We start from the raw sequence: 19,126 nt of genomic DNA, 5'->3' as shown, positions 1-19,126 counted from the left end.
CCCTACCATACCTTCCAAACATTTGTGTTTCAGAAAAAACTAGTCTACTCCTCAGTTTATAAGTGCTTCTTAAAGTTTTGATAGTATGTTCATTATGGTAAGAAGAAAGAACCTTATCATTTATGAAGGAATATCCGTGGTAGAAGAAATCCATAAAGGTATTAAACACATTTTGTCAAAATATTTTTAACAAAATGCCATAGAAAATATCACATTATTGTTTTGATTTACCAAAATATTTACCAGTTGCATACAGGAACTTGGAATCTCAAGACTTTGTTACAGAGTATAAAGTTAGAGAATCTCAAGAGAGAAATGAAGATAATTAAAATGAGTAAATAGATTGAGTAAAATAAGATGGAAAGTTAAAGATAAAATGAAGAATGAAGAAAGTTACCATATTCTATATTGAAAGAAAGTACAGAAAAAATTAAGTGGCCATAATTATGAGGAATAAAGTATCATTAAGGATTAGTTATAGTATAAGATTTAGTTACAGTATAATAATATTTGCCAATGTCAAATTATGAAGACAAAGAGGATATTGATAAAATGTATGGTTACTGAAAGGACTGCTGTAAGGTACTGATGGGAGACTGGAATGCTGTTGTCAGAGAAGATGAAGAAGGAAGTGTGGTAGGAAAATTTCACTTAAGGGTAAGGAATGGAAAGGGGGAAACAGATTAGTAGATACCAAGAGAAAAGAGTATGACTAACCATTGCATATAAACCATAAAAGTAGGAGACATATGCCTTGGAAACAAAGCACACTATCAGATAGACATATCTTAGTAGGTAAAAGGTACAGGAATGCTGTTAATTAAGCTAGTAGATTACCAGATGCAAATACCAATAGTGATCATATGCTGTTTATGATGGAAATGCAAATAGCCTTTAAGAAAAAAAGGGAAAGCAGAGTTAGTTAATAAATGGAATTTAGAAAGGTAGAAGAAATTGGATGAGGAAACAATAGGGCAAAAACTAGCTAAAGCAATTAAAGAAAGCAAAAAGAAAACTGAGGACAGTAAAGAAGAGACTTGGATGAAAACAAAAAATGCTATAAAATAGAAAGAAGTAGACTATAATAAGGAAAATTAAGCCAAGAAACGATTGGTAACAACAGAAATGCTAAAGAAAATGGAAGAAGTAAGTATAAGCATAAGAGAGGAGAAGATGAAAGAGTGATGTATTGCAAATTAAACAATGAGTTAAGGAGTGAAACAGATACACCTAGTGAAAGGTGATTGAAGGAAGAATTCAATGATATTGAGGATCTAGAAAAGAAAGGGCAGTATGATATGATGTATAGGAAAATATAGGAAGAGCATTGCATATGTAAGTGGAAGGGGAATGGTTAGCTGAGATAAATTGAGGATAAAGATGGTAAAATGCTACTTGAGGAGAAAGATGAAAGGAATACATGGAGAACCAGAATATGACAAGAAAAAACCTGAGAAATTAAACACAGAAAAGAGTGGAAGCTAGCTGAAGAATCTAAAATACATTGGTGTTAAAATGTGAAGCACAAAAAGCAATTAAAGGTATGAAGAATAAAGAATTAAAAGCAGTAGATGAACTTTCCACAGAATTTTATAAATGCTTAAAGGAGGAAGGAATGGAAGAAATAGTTGAACTATGTAATAGGATATACAGTATGGGAGAATGGCCTGAGGCCTTTGTGTAAATGGTAATGTTACCAGTTCCAAAGAAAGTTGCTACCAGAATTTATCAGAAAACAGATGAATAAGTATAATATCCCATGCTGCTAAAATACTGATATGAGTCCTAAACCAGAGATTGGTAAGAATAATGGAAGAGAATACAGAGGAGGAACAGTTTGGCTTCAAGAAAGGAAATCAAACATGCCATTTGCCATTTGGTGCTCAGGGTAGTTGGAGAGGGATATTTCAAGAGAAGGAGAGGAATGACTCTGTGTTACATCGATTTAGAGAAAGCATTTGAAGAGCCAAATGGGAAAGATGGACAATCTTAAAGAGAAAAACTGACTGTAAAGACAAAAGGTTAATTAAAGAATTATACATGAAACAAACAGCAGCAATGAAAGTAAATTAGAATATGACTGTCTAGGTCTATCTAGGTCAAATCATTAACCAAGAATGTTGCCTTTCACTGACACTGTTCAATATTTAAATAGAGTATATGATAACGATATTAGAAAAAAGAGAAGAAGGAATAAGTATAGGAGGATAAAAAATAAGATGCATAAGGTTTACTGATGATGTGATAGCTCTATCTGAAAGCACAAACATGCTTCAGTGATTGTTAACAAGCCATTGAGAAAGGAATGAAAGAGAATGAAATGAAAATAAAAATAAACTAAAGTAATGGAAGTGGACAAGAAAGAGGATTTAGTGGTAAGAATAAGTGTTGGAAGAATAAAAAAAGTAAAAATTTTGATATTTGGGTTCTATGTTAATAAAGGTTTGAAAGAACACAATAGAAAAAAATCAATGGTGATAGTAAAGTCTGGATTCAGAGTTAAGGAAAAGGTTAGCCAAATGCTATGTATTGAGTGTCTTATTAGACAGAAGTAAAGCATGAATGGTGAGGAAGAGGAACTGGATTGGGGGTTTTGAGATGTGGGTATGAAAAAGAATACAGAAAATAAGATGAATGGATAAAGTGAGGAATGAGGAAGTAATGAACAGGTTAGATTAAAGAAGAAAAAGTTTTTATGCAGAAAGTACACAAAAGAAAAGGAATCAGATTTGATAAAGTTTGGAAATTACAAGGGGATGAAGGATGAAGGAGAAGGCTTGGGATGAAAGATTGAGATAGCAGTGACATAAGTCACTTGGTGTCAGATAGAACACCAGACAATGATGATGAGATTCTTTAAACATATCTTAAAATATGTGTTTCAGATTAAAGTTTTCTATCTTTACTGAAAGTTGCAAGTTTTTTTAAATGACTACCATGTTGAAACCAAACACTCATTTGAAACATTTTATCAGTACATTATTATGTTTTTAAATGTATGAGACACTATTTTTTATGTAATCTCTTTTATATTATAAAAAGACAAACTTTTATATTGGCAGATAATATTAGTATTATATTATGAACCCAACTAAGTTATATTATGTTTGACTTTATATTAGTTCGTTATTTACTTTTAATTAAAATAATTAAACCTTTTTTTTTAATTTTCCCTCCCACTTCTCTAACCAATTTTCGTTTCATCGATATATTATGTTCTTTATCGATAGTGAAAGTTGTCGATTTAATTGAACTCTAGTGATAAAATTTTAACACATCGAGATGTCAACTCATTTATTGAGATAACCGTAAGATATAAACAGTCTGTTGTTAAATGTTGTACATAATAGGCCCACTAGAGTATTTTTTATACAAGATACAACTTCGTTTCAGTTCAAATATGTTTGATGTTCCATTGTTACCGGTAGATCTTTCGGTTATAGGAGTACACGTAGATTAATCAATCTTCCTTTCAGAGAACTATTTTGACATTGTTATGTTTTTGAGAGTCAATTTCTCGGATTTATTTCCTTCGAAATGGAGCGTAATCATTTTTATGACTTACATGACGCTTTTCGTAAACCAAGGTATAGTAAGTTTTCTACTCGCATTTTGAAAATTGTCGATTTTAAAATTTTGTGGTGTTTTGCAAATTTGAGAGTTTTAAATTCTATATCATTATCATTACTATATTAAATAGTGAAAACATAATTAATTTTAATTTAATTATTGATTGGGAAAAATTCATAATTTTATTTTTTTGAAAATTATTTTGGCCGTAGCTTTAACGATGTGTGAAGTATGTTGTGTTTCAATGTATGCAGTGAGTTTACTTAATACATGATCTGCATTTTAAATAATTTATAATGTATAAAAGTTTATTAAAAGTACTCATAGGTTGGATACATCTGAGACCCTATTTTATTCTAACCTTATTGTTTAGGGTAAACTGATATTTTGTGGTATTCTGTAATTAAAATCACAACTCTCTTTTCCTTTTCTAAATACCTGGAAATATGCTTCCAGAACTTCATTTAAAATTAAATACAGTCTCTTTCACAGTGGTATTAGAAGAGACTCTTAACACTACTCAAAGTGATTAAAAAACAAATCCACAAAGTAAAGCGTTATACTTGACTGATCAAATATAAATATCAATTTTGATATTTGTGGTAATAATGATAAATTTTTCATGTTTTGTTTGCTTAGCATTTTATTTTCATTGGTTTTAGTATGTTTGTAATGTGCTATGTGAATTGCTAAAGAAACAAACTACACATCACTAGAATACATAACCTTACACAAACCACACAAAACAAGAGTGCATCGCATGTACATACTACATTCCATCAGGCATGCCAATGGGTTAATTCATTTGTAAAATTATTTTATAATACTGAAGATAATTATTTTATAATATTGAAGATATTTGTATCATTACACAATAAAAAAAATATATTGGCATTGCTGTGTTGATAACATAATTGTATGCAAAGGAAATGTGAATTAATGGCATACTTTCCTCATAAGTATCAAGAAATTGAATCCACCTTATATTTTACTGCATCTAATATAATACGGCATAATATGATAAATGCTTAACTTTCTTGTATCTGTTATAAATAAACACACGTTTAAAATAGTTAGAAAGCCTGCTACTGACCACTTGTCCATAACATATGTTTTTTTTTTTTGTCTTCAGTCATTTGACTGGTTTGATGCAGCTCTCCAAGATTCCCTATCTAGTGCTAGTCGTTTCATTTCAGTATACCCTCTACATCCTACATCCCTAACAATTTGTTTTACATATTCCAAACGTGGCCTGCCTACACAATTTTTCTCTTCTACCTGTCCTTCCAAAATGAAAGCGACTATTCCAGGATGGCTTAGTATGTGGCCTATAAGTCTGTCTCTTCTTTTAAGTATATTTTTCCAAATGCTTCTTTCTTCATCTATTTGCCGCAATACCTCCTCATTTGTCACTTTATCCACCCATCTGATTTTTAACATTCTCCTATAGCACCACATTTCAAAAGCTTCTAACCTTTTCTTCTCAGATACTCCGATTGTCCAAGTTTCACTTCCATATAAAGCGACACTCCAAACATACACTTTCAAAAATCTTTTCCTGACATTTAAATTAATTTTTGATGTAAACAACTTATATTTCTTACTGAAGGCTCGTTTAGCTTGTGCTATTCGGCATTTTATATCGCTTCTGTTTCGTCCATCTTTAGTAATTCTACTTCCCAAATAACAAAATTCTTCTACCTCCATAATCTTTTCTCCTCCTATTTTCACATTCAGTGGTCCATCTTTGTTATTTCTACTACATTTCATTACTTTTGTTTTGTTCTTGTTTATTTTCATGCGATAGTTCTTGCGTAGGACTTCATCTATGCCGTTCATTGTTTCTTCTAAATCCTTTTTATTCTCGGCTAGAATTACTATATCATCAGCAAATCGTAGCATCTTTATCTTTTCACCTTGTACTGTTACTCCGAATCTAAATTGTTCTTTAACATCATTAACTGCTAGTTCCATGTAAAGATTAAAAAGTAACGGAGATAGGGAACATCCTTGTCGGACTCCCTTTCTTATTATGGCTTCTTTCTTATGTTCTTCAATTGCTACTGTTGCTGTTTGGTTCCTGTACATGTTAGCAATTGTTCTTCTATCTCTGTATTTGAACCCTAATTTTTTTAAAATGCTGAACATTTTATTCCAGTCTACGTTATCAAATGCCTTTTCTAGGTCTATAGACGCCAAGAATGTTGGTTTGTTTACGATTAATCTGAGGCCTAAAATTGCTTCCCTTGTCCCTATACTTTTCCTGAAACCAAATTGATCTTCTCCTAACACTTCTTCCACTCTCCTCTCAATTCTTCTGTTTAGAATTCTAGTTAAGATTTTTGATGCATGACTAGTTAAACTAATTGTACTGAACTGAACACTTTTCTTTAATCCACTCTTCTTTCGCCAGTTTGCACTTCCTGTTTATAGCATTTCTTAATTGCCGATAACATATGTAATAACATCATAAAATACAACATACCATTTTCTTATGCATGTGCTCTGCCAAATACTCAATTCCTGTCACCTGATAAATACATTGAAAGAACTCATTAAAAGTATACTTGACCAATAGTTCAATAGCCATCTACCAAAAGAGACAACAAAATAAAAAAAAATCCCTTTCAGCACGCCAAAAGGTGGAGGTAGATTTCATCGGTGCTAAGTAGGGGATAATTCCACCATAAGTTAAGAAAAACTTAAAATTTACTCATTACGACAATGGTTGCATATGAAAAAAAGTTTCACATGTTGAGCATGCGACAAGCCCCATCATACAATTCCAGCAACATTTTGGCCATCCCTTGCCGTAAGGGTTGGTCATATCAAAAATTGTTTCACACAAAAGTTTTAGGTAATGTTTAGAAGACTAACTACCACTTTAAACTGATTCAGTACTGTACCTATTAAGGGAGGTATGATTTTTTTTTCAATTCAAAACCTCATTTTTTCCACCCCCTTGGGCCAATGGTTGGTAATATCAAAAACCTTTACCTAGATAAGTTGTAGGCCCTTTTCCAAAGAATATTAGGAACTTGTTTTTTTTTCATCTTGATTTTAAATGAGTTTGATGTTTTACGTAATAAGAAAGTTATAGCGATACTTTGTTTTTTTCAAAAAAGCACCCCCATAGTCTGATTTTTCCCATTAATGAATTCGACCAAGATTTTGGGTCGTTATATTTTATGTATCAGTTTGAAAGTGATTGGTGCAAAATTACGGCAGTTGTGTCCAGAAAAAAGTGAAATATATTTATAAACTTTTGAACCAACAATGCATGGTTTTGGGGTCAGGGGGATGTGAAATGCGAAGAGATGTCAAAATTTTCCAGAAGTCAAATCATTGTACCCATTACAAAAGGTAGCTTTCTTATGAAATCTACCTAATACACCTAGTGACATACAATACATAATGATAATATAGATCAGTCACTAATCATGCAAACTACTATTTTTTTCAGGAAGTGAAATTACTGTGTCACTTTGAAAATTAGGAAAATTCTCAAACTCATACAACAACACTAATTCTAACTGAACAAAAGCCCAGCGATGCAGAAGTGTACAACTTATAATGCACTGATATACTAATTCTACATTGGACAGATTGGATGCACATTTGCTTATATATACAACGGACAGATATAGGCACTATACACATCAGAATTAATTTTTATAAAAACTTATCAAATCTTCTTAAAAACAGAACACACATACAAAGACTTCAACATACAAGTTTTAGATCTATCACATAAAAAACAAGATCTGAATATTAAACAATATGAAATATACAACTTATACCAAATACTAAAAACATATTAAACAATTAATTACATATTACAGTTGTTACATAACCACTTAAAGACTTACATAATTAAAATTTTGGTACCTCTAAATAACTTATGGAAGAAGTTGCTGGATAATAATTAGCTTTAAAAAGATCTGAAAGTATAATTTTTATGTAATTGCACATTTTAATTTTGCATTATTTTTAATACAATTAGAAAAGCTTGTAAGGGACTGTGAGATTTCACCACTATAACAAAATTTGCATAATAGAGAGAGCTCATTAAGAAAATGGTATTCTTCTTTCTGAACTACTTTATTATGATCATAATTTAAATTGGTAAATATAATTATATGTAACATCATTCTGAAATTTTTCATTCTAATGATTGTTTGCTTTTCTCATCATTGTTTATTTGTTAGGATATTTAAACTGTTTTTTACGTAACCACTGCAGAACAGATTGATCAGTTTATTAAAATTTTGTTTTTCATAACTTTTTAACTTGTAGGTTTCATTTTAAGCTTGTCTATTTTTTTCTCTTGTCTTTACATCATTCCTATTGATCGAGTAATTGAAATGGAATTTTTTCTTACATCAGCTTGTTTAACACATTGTGAATAATTAATTTTAAATATTTATCTGATGATAGAGTTATACATTTAGAGGATGTTGTTATAGAATAAAAAAAAACTATAGTAAAATGGTAACTCTAAAGTCAAATGTGATATTAAGTGTAGTGGGTAATAAGGGGCTTATTTGATAGTCAAAGGACACTTGTAATCAGAGGATACAAACTTCCTCTGCAGTGTAGATAAACATTATCCTCTTTTGATTATTGTCTATAAATGATTGTTGACAGCCATTTTTATAAGCAGGCTGAAAGATTCAGCACTGCAGAAGGATTCCTAAAATTGTATCTGCCACAAAAGAGTAATTAAAATGCATTTCTCTGATGTAGAACTGTGAAGGGACTAGAAGTATTGCTGGTAAAAAGAGTGCTGTGCAATAGAAAAATTCATAATAGTGAACTTTATTGTATTGAAGGCATTTATGTCATAACTTGTATATTACCTGCACATAAAATTGTGACTTGCATAATAGGTGAAATTTATCTGTATGTGTGCTCTACAGGTACATGTAACAAAGGTGTTTGTTACATGTTCTGATGTTGTACATACTTAAACGTGTTTTATAGTGTCTGTGTTACAACAAAGTAACCCATTCTTAACGAGTTGTATTATTACTTTAGAAGTTACGCTGATTTAAGCATAAGAATTTAAGAAGTTACACTGTTTGATTTAAAACATGTTTAACATATTTCTAAGGAAAAAACTGCAGGTTCTTCTGTAACATGAAACATTTGTTAGCTTGGACTTGTAGATTTCCCTGGTAATATCTTAACAATTTTTGGCTCAATTTTGGTGTTTTGCCTGTAAAGGCTAATCAGAAATGTGATTGATTCATGAATATCCTAGATGTCCACTAAAGTCCATAAAAAAAAGTAGAAGCTAAATCTTAATGCCATGACTCACCAATGAGAAGTCACAGAAATTGGATTTATGGCCTGTTTTGGAGCTTCTTCTGTTTTTAATTAAATAATCTGCTTACCCAAATAGGTCCAGCTACTTTCCCGCTATGGGAAAGAATAAAGGTAATTTTTAGTTTATTTTTCATGTAATTAAATTTTGAAATTAACTATTCACATCAAAAAAGATTGTTTTGATCATCAAGTATTCTCACATTTTTTTACATATGTTTGTAAAGTTTTACATGTTTAAAAAATTTAGGGGCTTCATAAGTTTTTTCAATAATTGGTTGATTCTGTTCCTCCGGCATATAGAAAATTTTCGTTCAAACTATTATCTATTTATTAATAAAGGTAGATAACAGTGTTTGTATTACTTAAATTTTACTACGCCTTGGAAATGAGAAATTAACATTTTTTTAAAACTCCCAAATCCTTACACAACTAGGCTGTCGCTTTTAATACATTCTGAGAAAAAAATGTGTTGCAATACACTTATTATTAACTTGAATAATAAAGTAGAATAATGTGCGATTACCTATATTTTTGGTATTAATATTGAAATTAGTTCATTTTAAATTGTAACTGTATTGTTACTTATCTGTTATAGGACTTTTAGTAACTGCTTCACAAAGATTTGACAATGCTTACAACTACAATACTGTATTGGCTGTTTTGTTAACAGAAGTTACCAAATTATTTATATCAGTCTTTCTGTACTGCAAAGAGTAAGTAAATTTTTATTTGTTGATTTATATGTAATTAAACTTTTGTGTATATATTTCCATTTGTATGGTATTTGATCCCTTAATGTGTAAGAAGTAAAACCTGATGAAAACAAGATATAATAATGGTTTTATGATGCCATTAATAATCCCATTTGTATTGTTTTTGTAATTTTTTTTCTTATCACAGTATGAGAATTATTATAAAGATAATGAGATTAGGTAAAGATAACAACAGAGTTATTATAATAATAATGTTTTTATTGGAATTTATTCATAAATCAGGTTGAAATATATATATTCAATTTTTTACTTGAAATATTTTAGGGAAAGCATCCATCAATTTAATAATTTTCTAATTGATTTTTTGACCATACAGAAAAAGAGCTATAAAAAACTTAGCAAAACTATTTTACTTAAAAGAAAAGGAGATATAGGTTTGGGAAAAGTATGGAAAAAAATTGTACATTGTTGTTACCCTCTTCGTAGTAACAAGTTAAAAAATTACAGCTTTGTTATTATGGCTGTGTATAGAAAACTGGAGCATTAGCTCTCAGAAATGCTAAAGATAAAACTAATCCCACCAAAAGAGAAGACACTAATTTATTAAAGCAATAATTACAATTTAAAATAAACAGGACAAATAAAAAAAGATAGAAACTTTTTCAAGCAGCATTTTACTTATTATAACTATAGAAGATCGCAAAATCAGTTGTAGCTACCATTGCTTAAAAACTTTGCATAAAATTAGTTAATTATTAAAAAAAATATACATTGAGATAAAAATTTACATTACCAACAGATGTTAGAAAGTTGAGAAACTTAATCATTGATGATGAAGAAATTTAATGATAAAGGATTTAATAAGGGACAAATATCTTATAGCTTTTTTGGATTTGAAATTTATTAAGATCTTTTTGTGAAAGGGAAAATTGTTCTCATACATTCGTGAGCAGGAATATATCTTATTTATAGTTCAGGCCATTTTTTTTTTCTTTCTTAAGATAAATTTTATCTATTCAACTTATATCAGAAGCATGCATTGAGTTGTGTGTTGTGCTCAAACTAATTTAGGTATTTGTTTATTGCCGGCCTCCGTGGCACGAGTGGTAGCGTCTCGGCCTTTTGCCTGGAGGTCCTGGATTTGAATCCCGGTCAGGCATGGCATTTTTCACACACGCTACAAAACACTCATCTCATCCTCTGCAGAAAGAATTGCTTGACTGCAGACCTGGAGGTTAAAAAAAAAGTATTTGTTTATTAAATTTATACTTTCTCTTGTCTTTGAGAAAAATAATAAAGTTGTATGTATTTGTTACTTTTATTTTCTACTTATATTTAGAAGGAACTGCTTCAAATACTTGCTTTATACTGTTTAGTAATGCTGTTTTTTTGTCAGTTAATATTTTTTATTATTTTTTTCTTTCTTCATTTATTATTTATTACATTTTATATGTTTTTTCCTCATTGTCTACTAATGATGGTTATTTAAGATTGGCAAATGACACCTGGGTTTATATTTTAATTAAAATTTCTGTAAATGTTTTTGAGCATAATGTTGTTTTCGAACTTATTTCAATAATTGTGTAGCAGAGTTCTTTATTTGGGTATTGTGATAGTTTGCAATTTTTTTTAAATTGTAATTTAATATATTTTCTTATTGACGTAAAACACCTAATTTAATTTATGAACACAGTTTATTGATGATAGTGAAGATTGTAGTATTACATTAGACTAAAAAAATACAATTGAACAGTAATGACAACACTTTTAACCACTGATTGATAGTCACCATTCAACAAAGTATAGTTCATTACAAATAAATATATAAATGATACAAATTTCCTAAACGTGTGTATGCTTTCTATTGCCACAGTAGTATCCTACCATAATTAGTCAGGTTGATGATTAATCACAGACTCACTATGTCATTAAAATGTTATCTACACTTAAACAATAAAATATTTGTATTCTTAATGGGATTTTCCTAGAAGTAGTAAAAAACAAATGTTAGATAATTTTCTCCACTAAATTAATTAACATTGGCAAGTGGCAGCTAGTTTTACATTTTAATTAAAATTTCTGTAAAAGTTTTTGATCATAATGTTATTTTCGAACTTATTTCAATAATTGTTTAACCTAGTTCTTTATTTGTATAATGTTGTTACACGTGTGTTTTTTTACATAGATAATTAATATGTTAAATAAATTTCTATTCTTGCTTGAAATTTAAAGGAAATAAATATTTTAAAGAATGTTAGATTATTATCTTTTCTGATTCTTGCTCTTGGGTTATGAAATAATCTAGATATAATCTTAAATAAGAAAGGTTATACTATATTTCAATTTTTATTAATTAAAGGGTTATTTAATAAAGTTTAATTGAAGTTGGGGGCTTCATCATTTAGACATTTTCTGAATTAATTGTACCATTCTTTGAGTAAGAATCATTATTACGTTGATGGGAAGAAGAGAAAAATAAAAGTGAAATTTTCACCTAAATTATGCAGGTGATATTCGGTATACCAATATTCTGTTCATTATAAAATATTTTTCTTTATTTTAGGAATATTCTAATAGTGTCACTCATATGCTTTTGCAATTGTAACGCTTCTGTGGAGAAACAATAGATTATATACATTGCTTCTAATTAGTAGTGTAAGCTATAATTACAATATTTAAAAAAATAATTGAATTAAATTTAAATGTCATTTTATAATTTGGAGATTAATTTGAAAACATATTTTAAAATTGATGTTAATTGAATCGCTGTAGAGTCTTTCATGTTTCAAACTTACATTTTTTTAAGAATGTATAGATACAAAAATTAAATATTTAATAAGAAATGAAAATAAGGTAAATGCCCAAATAATAAAAAGTAATAACATATAAACTTTCCAGAAGTCTGGAAGCATAAAATTTCTTGTTTTAATATTTGTTATAAATATCATTTGCCTCTTGAATGAAAGTAATAAAAAAACAATTATTCAGTTCAATTCTTTTTTTTTTTTTTAGAAGAGGATCCAATAATTTCTAAAGATTTATAATAAAATAAGAAATGTAACCATAAATTGTTTGAAGAATTTAATTCAATTAATAAAAAATAAAAATTATTATAATAAGAATGATAAATAAAAAAAATATATATAGTATATGCATAATATTCTAGTATATAAAAAAATCTTCTTATTGTAAAATTTGTATCCCTTTTTAATAGAAACTGGATCTTGGGTTGAAAAGATATCTAAAATTACAGCATAATCAAACACTAATACAGTAGTTTAATTAATTAATTCAGTACTTTTATTTTTAATTTTATTTTTATTAATTGAGATAGGTAATTTTGATTATGTAAAATGCAGCAAATGCTGCCCAGCTGGGGTTCGTCTGTTGTCAGTGATTTAAATATTTTATTGTCAGTGAGATTGTGACTTTAAATACTTGTACTTTGATTAGCTGATTCTATTTTGAAGGCAGACAAATGAGTTAGATGTAAACTTAAGAAGATTAGATAAGTTTATCATAAAAGTTTAAGAATGCATTAGATACTTTTTACTAAAAAATAAACCGTTATCACTGAAAATTCTACAAAAAATAATTTTTTTTGAAAAAAGTATGGTGTTCTAAACTAAAAAAAAAATAAATAATAACTAAGATTAAGAGATATTTGATTTTATAAAATGTTAAATTTTTTGATTTTCTAAGATTGATCTTGGTTATTTATTAACTGGGTTCGTATATTTATTTGAAGGAATTTCTTTTATTTTTAATGATATCAGTTATTTATGGTTATTAGACATTAACATATTTCAGTTGTATCCTTTCAAAGTATAAGGATTTACAAATATTAAACCCTTATACTTAATAAGGAGATATAAACCAGTTTTCAGAATATTATTTTATGTCATGTTATTTTGCCTATCTAGAGAGTACTTCAGAATCATGATTATTCCTCTCTCTCATTTCATTATAACTATTTTTTTAAACTTTTTTCTATCTATGAGGTGATATAATTGTGATAACATTATGTTGTATACATATGCACTCTATGTTCTAAACAGAATAATTGAAAAAAATCTGTTAAGTAAAAGTTACAAAACATTTTTGAAAATTAAATTATCATTAATTATTTTTACTTAAATGATGTAAAAAGAAATAGAGAAGGTAAACTATGAATGAAAAATAGATATGAAACCATTGCTCATCATCATAAAAGCAGCACTTGTAACATATTTTTTCAAATGTGAGATAGCCAAGTTAAAAGTAATTAACTAGAAATATTTTAAAAATTGATAAGTCATGTAAAATTAATGCCTAAACAATCTTTTCCGTGTACAGAGTTATTGTACTTTTTGTCCAAGGTTGTATCAATAAAGTAGGAGATAACGTATAATTGCTGATGCTACACTCAGGTTTAATTATCCGTTATATATTTATTATCTACAATTAGAATGAGATGCATCCATTGGCTTTTTAAACAACATACTTTTTAGAGTAGCAACATGTTAAGTTTTTTTGTTTACAAGCATCTTGATATTAATAAGTGTTGATTAACAGTATATATCCCACTGTGTATCATGAAAATCAGCTTTGGTATTCTGTAAGGGTATGTTTAAAATAATGGTTATTGCTACATTCTGTAATTATCAGAAATTTAACAATATCCTTGAGAACATCTACAAAGTACCCAGCTACATTTGAATAGGGAGATCACCTGGCCATTCAGAATGTTAAAAAAATTTAGTATCACTTTTTAAAACCTAACTGCTGTAACCAAATAGTATTACGTAGGCAGCAACTTACAAGGGAAGCGAAGTAAGATTGGTTATAAATTTATATTGAGTTTAACCATACAGATAAAAAACTATATAATCAACAATCAACAGTTTATTAATATTATATTAATTACATGTATATAATATTTATAAAAAATGTATATCAAAAAGTGGTCTTGCTGAAAATTAAAAACATAATATAAATGATAATTTATTATAAATTTCAATTAACTGTGTAAACTAAGAAAAGTTAATGTATTAATATATGTAAATTTATAAATTTCTATTTTAACTTTTTGTACAGAAATAATATATGTAAGTAGGAAGATCAATTCAGTTAGAAGTTAATCTGTTTCTAATTAAAAGATTATAATAGAAATTTTATAATAAAAGATTGATATATTTGTGAATGAGATAAAAAATTGTTTTAATTGTTTAGTTAATAAAAAAGTTAATTGTTAAAAAACAAAAGGAACAGTTGAGTAAATTTAAATTTGACTTTTACATTAGATTTAAACTTAAAACACAAAACTTAAACATAAAACACAATATGAACTTTATTACAAATAAGCATCATAAAAGTCTTTAGAAAAAGAATAAAATTTATTAAAAAAATTATTACCACACCAGGAAATGACCATTTTATATGTAATAAAAAAGTAATTAAAAACCAAAACAAATAAAGATTAAGACTAAATTGAAGTTCCCTCAAAAACATCCTTAAATAATTAAAATTTCTTACAAGATACTATTTCTACAAAACCTCTCATTTCTTTACTCCCTAAAAGTGAACATACAAAAAATCATATAACATCTTAGAAAGATATCTACTGAAGACAGCTGAGAAAAAAATTGTATACATATATTATGCAAAATAAATAATATTACATTATATTACAATTATAAACTATTACCACAACTATATTGTTATAATTATAATACTTAAATTACATGTTCTATAAATATACAGTGTCTATCAAAAAGATTCATGAAAATTCAAAATTCTTTATTTTTAAAACTCATCAACATACAACTGTGCCGTCAATTATAAAATGCATATTTGAATATGAAATTGTACTCATATTGTAATATGAATTATCAAAAATGTTTAATATGGTTCCCTCCAGATTTACAGCATACATCTAGACAATAATTGCACTCGTCCATAATTACTGGAAGAGAGGGCACACAAATGGAACCTTTCACAAGATAAAAAAACAGTGAGATCGAGCCACCTTGGTGGCTAGTGGTAAATGCCAGATCAGCTGGCGTGAGATAGGAGGTTCACTGTTGGAGGTATTGTCTACATAAATCGCACTTCATAGTAGTCGTAGACACAGTTGTTGAAGAGCAGAACAAAGAATGCTTTCTGATGTAGGGTTGCCATCTTGACACACTCTGTGTCATAATGAAGGCACACAAGTGAAAATCCAGAATCTCCTCTCTTATAGGCTGTATGTTTTGTTTGTTAGCAGTGAATAATTGCCGAGTTAAAGCCTTTTGAAATCAGATGAATCTTTTTGTTACATCATAAATTATACATTTTCAAATGTAATTATACATTTTATCTTTGATTATGATAAATATAGTTTAAAAATGTAGACCAAATATAAACCCTTTTTGATAGTCATTAAATTTAGCTGTGCATCCAGTGAAATAAGTAAGCCCAAAATTAAACACCGCTGGCTTGAAACTTAACCACATTTAGGCTATTAACTTTACTAGTTAAAATTTTTTTATCATCATTATTTTTTGACAGATAGAGAAAAATATTTGCCACATTGTCATTGTAAACTGAAATTAGTGTTAAAAGATAAAATAAAGGTTCCAAAAAAGAATAATCTGTTTACTGAATAATTCATTATAAGGTTTCATTATCCACTTTTTTATTTTTAAGAAATAGAAGGTAATAACGATGTGTTAAACAGTTGAAAAATAATCATAAATATGATTATTAATTATAAATTGGCCTTTTCAACAATTTGCCTCCAACCCTCCATTCTATGGAGACTACTGCTTTCCATTCCAGCACTTCCATTTACCTCAAGTCCTCCAGCAGTTCATTCAACCAATGCTTCCTTGATCTTTCCAATCTAACAATAGTTTGATTCTGGAGTATTTGTTCTATTTCATTGTTATATCTCATTCTCCCCACTCCTTCATTGATAGATCCATATGTTCTTTGGCTACCTTTCTCTCAAAAACCATTAAAGCATTGGAGTCTGCTGCCTTTGTCAATCCATCCTTCACAACCATATGTTACCTCTGGTCATATTAAAGTTTTACATACTTTTATTTTCTTATTGCATGATATTACTTTGGATCTTAAAATCTCTTGTTTGCAAAGTATGCTTTGTTACTCAACAGGATTATTTCCTTATTTATTCAGAAATTCTGTTATCTTTGGTAATTTCTGTTATGAGGTACGTAAAGCTTTGCATGTTTTCAGACATCTACTTACTAATTCATCTGTTCTGTGTATTTAGTTTTCCTCTCATTCACTCGTAACCCCACCTCTAATTGTTTTCTCTGTAACTGATCAAATACATTTAGTAAGGTATACATATTCCTAGCAATTCGGACAATATTGTCTGCATATTCCAGCACTTGAATGGTTCTGTTTATAATGTTTCCTCTAAAATTCAGTTCCCCTACCACCTTGTGAAACACCAAATTAAAGAGCAATGCTGATATTACATCTTCTGTCTAATCTCACTGTCCACCTTATCCCCTCAGCTTACTTTACTTCCCATCAGTACTACTCCTGAGCTGTCTAAAAGTGTCATTTTTATTCAAGCCTTATAAGTTGCATGGTATTCCATAGCTCTCCTTAATAATCAATACTTTGATTTTATTAATCCTGTCAAAGGCTAGAGGATCCTGTCAAAAGATCATTAGATCTATAAACAGCATATGTAGATCTATACCATACTCAAAACATTTTTCCATTGTCTATCATATTACAAAAATCTGATCTGCAGTTCCTCTCCCCTTTTGAAAGCCACATTGATACTCTCTTACTATCTCTTCTATAAAAGAACTTACTCTGTCAGGAAGTATACTTGAAAACACTTTGTATGCAACATCCAACATGATTGCTCTGCAGTTAGCACAATTCTGCTTCACTTTTCTTTTACATTGGATACATCAGGCCTTTTATCCAGTTTTTTGGCATCTCTTCTTTATCCCAGCCCAACAAAATTAATCTAAAAAGCCACTCGATAAGCTTTCCACTTCCAGATTTCCAGAATTATTGAATCTTCCCCTGCTGCTTTGCCATTTAAAAATACTGTAAGTCTTCTTACAGTATTTTCTACCTCCATAAGAGTGGGTCTATCAATCTTCACATCTGCGATTTCATACTTTGGTATCCAACCTTCAATTCCTGTACCGCCCTTCAATGCTGTGCTTTTTCAGTCTGAAAAAGCTCTTAAAAATATTCTACTCATAATTCCATTATCTTCTTCTTTGTCTTTACATGTAACATCTCTAGCTAGAAATGTAGGATTTTGTAACCTCATTAGTCCTGTTAAACTGTTCTACATTTTGCAGTTTCTTTTTCAAGTATTCTCTTAATAATTTATTAGCTATTTTTCTACTTTCGTTATAAGCTTCAATATTCCGTCTTCTTTATCTTTGTATCACTCTTAGCCTCCATTGATTCTTCTGTCCAATCACATTCCTGCATTCATCATCAAACCATTCTGCATTCCGTCCCCCTACACTTTTTCCCATGGTCTCTTTTGCTGCATCCACCATTGTCTTCATCATTGTGTTACACACACTGTCTATATCTCTCTCCACTTCTTCCTCTGCCACCACAACAGTGTTTACCCTATCTTCCAACCTGCTTTGATAGTTCTTCCTTTTTCTTCATCCTTAGATTGTTCAGAAAAAGCCAAGGTGAGTTCTACATTTCACCTTGGCCTTTTCCATTTATGGTCTCTTATCTGCCAAGGTTATCCTTCATAAGACAGTAACTCTTACCATCTCACTCAGACCACTGTCTGAGTCACAGTTCAGACCTGTAGCCACCATGGCATCGACTACTTAACTGATATGCCTTTTTGGCACTAGCACATGATCAGTCTGGTTTACAGTACTTGTCTCAGTTATTCCAAGTACCCAAATGTATATTCTTGTGCATGAAGAGATTGCTAGCAATTATTAGAACTGCTCTGTTTTCCCACTTTTGCATTAAAATTTCCCAACAGTAAACACATATCATATTTTGGTTGGTATCTTTTCACATTCTATGGCAAGGCATTTGTAGAATTCACCTCTTAATTTCATCTGCAGCTTCTTCAGTGAGACATATAAAAATCATAGTTATATCTCTAAATCTGTCTGTTAACCTGATTCTACAAATATGTTCTGACTTAGGTTCAAAGGCCAAGAGACTCTTCCTTACTTTAGCATTTATCATAAAAGCAGTCCCATGTTACCAGATTTTCCCTTTTCACCACTATAAAGTAATGTAAGATATTTCTTGTCTATTCTACCACTTTCTCTCCACCCAACCTCAATGCTACTTCCTCATTTCTTCACCAATCTCTGCCATTTTTCTCACTTTTAACATTGTTTGCACAATCCATATTTATGCATTTATAATGTATTTCTGTTTCCAAAATCCTTTCTTTTTTCCATATCCATTTTGCTTATTGTAAAAACCAGTCTTAACCCGAGGCTCCTTGATTATTTCCTGATATGCGTGTGTTTTACAGTGTGGAGTTGCCAACACCT

General features: G+C 29.4%; 1 protein-coding gene across 1 annotated transcript in view; it reads left to right on the top strand.

Annotated features, from left to right (window-relative positions):
* Window positions 1–3,284: 3,284 nt before the first annotated feature.
* The window catches only part of senju (UDP-galactose transporter senju), a 41,590-nt gene continuing 25,748 nt past the window's right edge, over window positions 3,285–19,126 (top strand). The window contains exons 1-2 of the mRNA XM_075368480.1: window positions 3,285–3,587; window positions 9,494–9,611. Coding sequence (XP_075224595.1) covers window positions 3,497–3,587; window positions 9,494–9,611 — 209 coding nt within the window. The 5' untranslated portion in view covers window positions 3,285–3,496. The remainder of the gene's footprint in view (window positions 3,588–9,493; window positions 9,612–19,126) is intronic.

Source organism: Lycorma delicatula, chromosome 6 (genome assembly GCF_047948215.1).
Source record: "Lycorma delicatula isolate Av1 chromosome 6, ASM4794821v1, whole genome shotgun sequence".
Taxonomy (NCBI): Eukaryota; Metazoa; Arthropoda; class Insecta; order Hemiptera; family Fulgoridae; genus Lycorma; species Lycorma delicatula.
The sequence above is the reverse complement of the archived record's forward strand: the minus strand, read 5'-3'. Positions and strand labels throughout refer to the sequence as shown.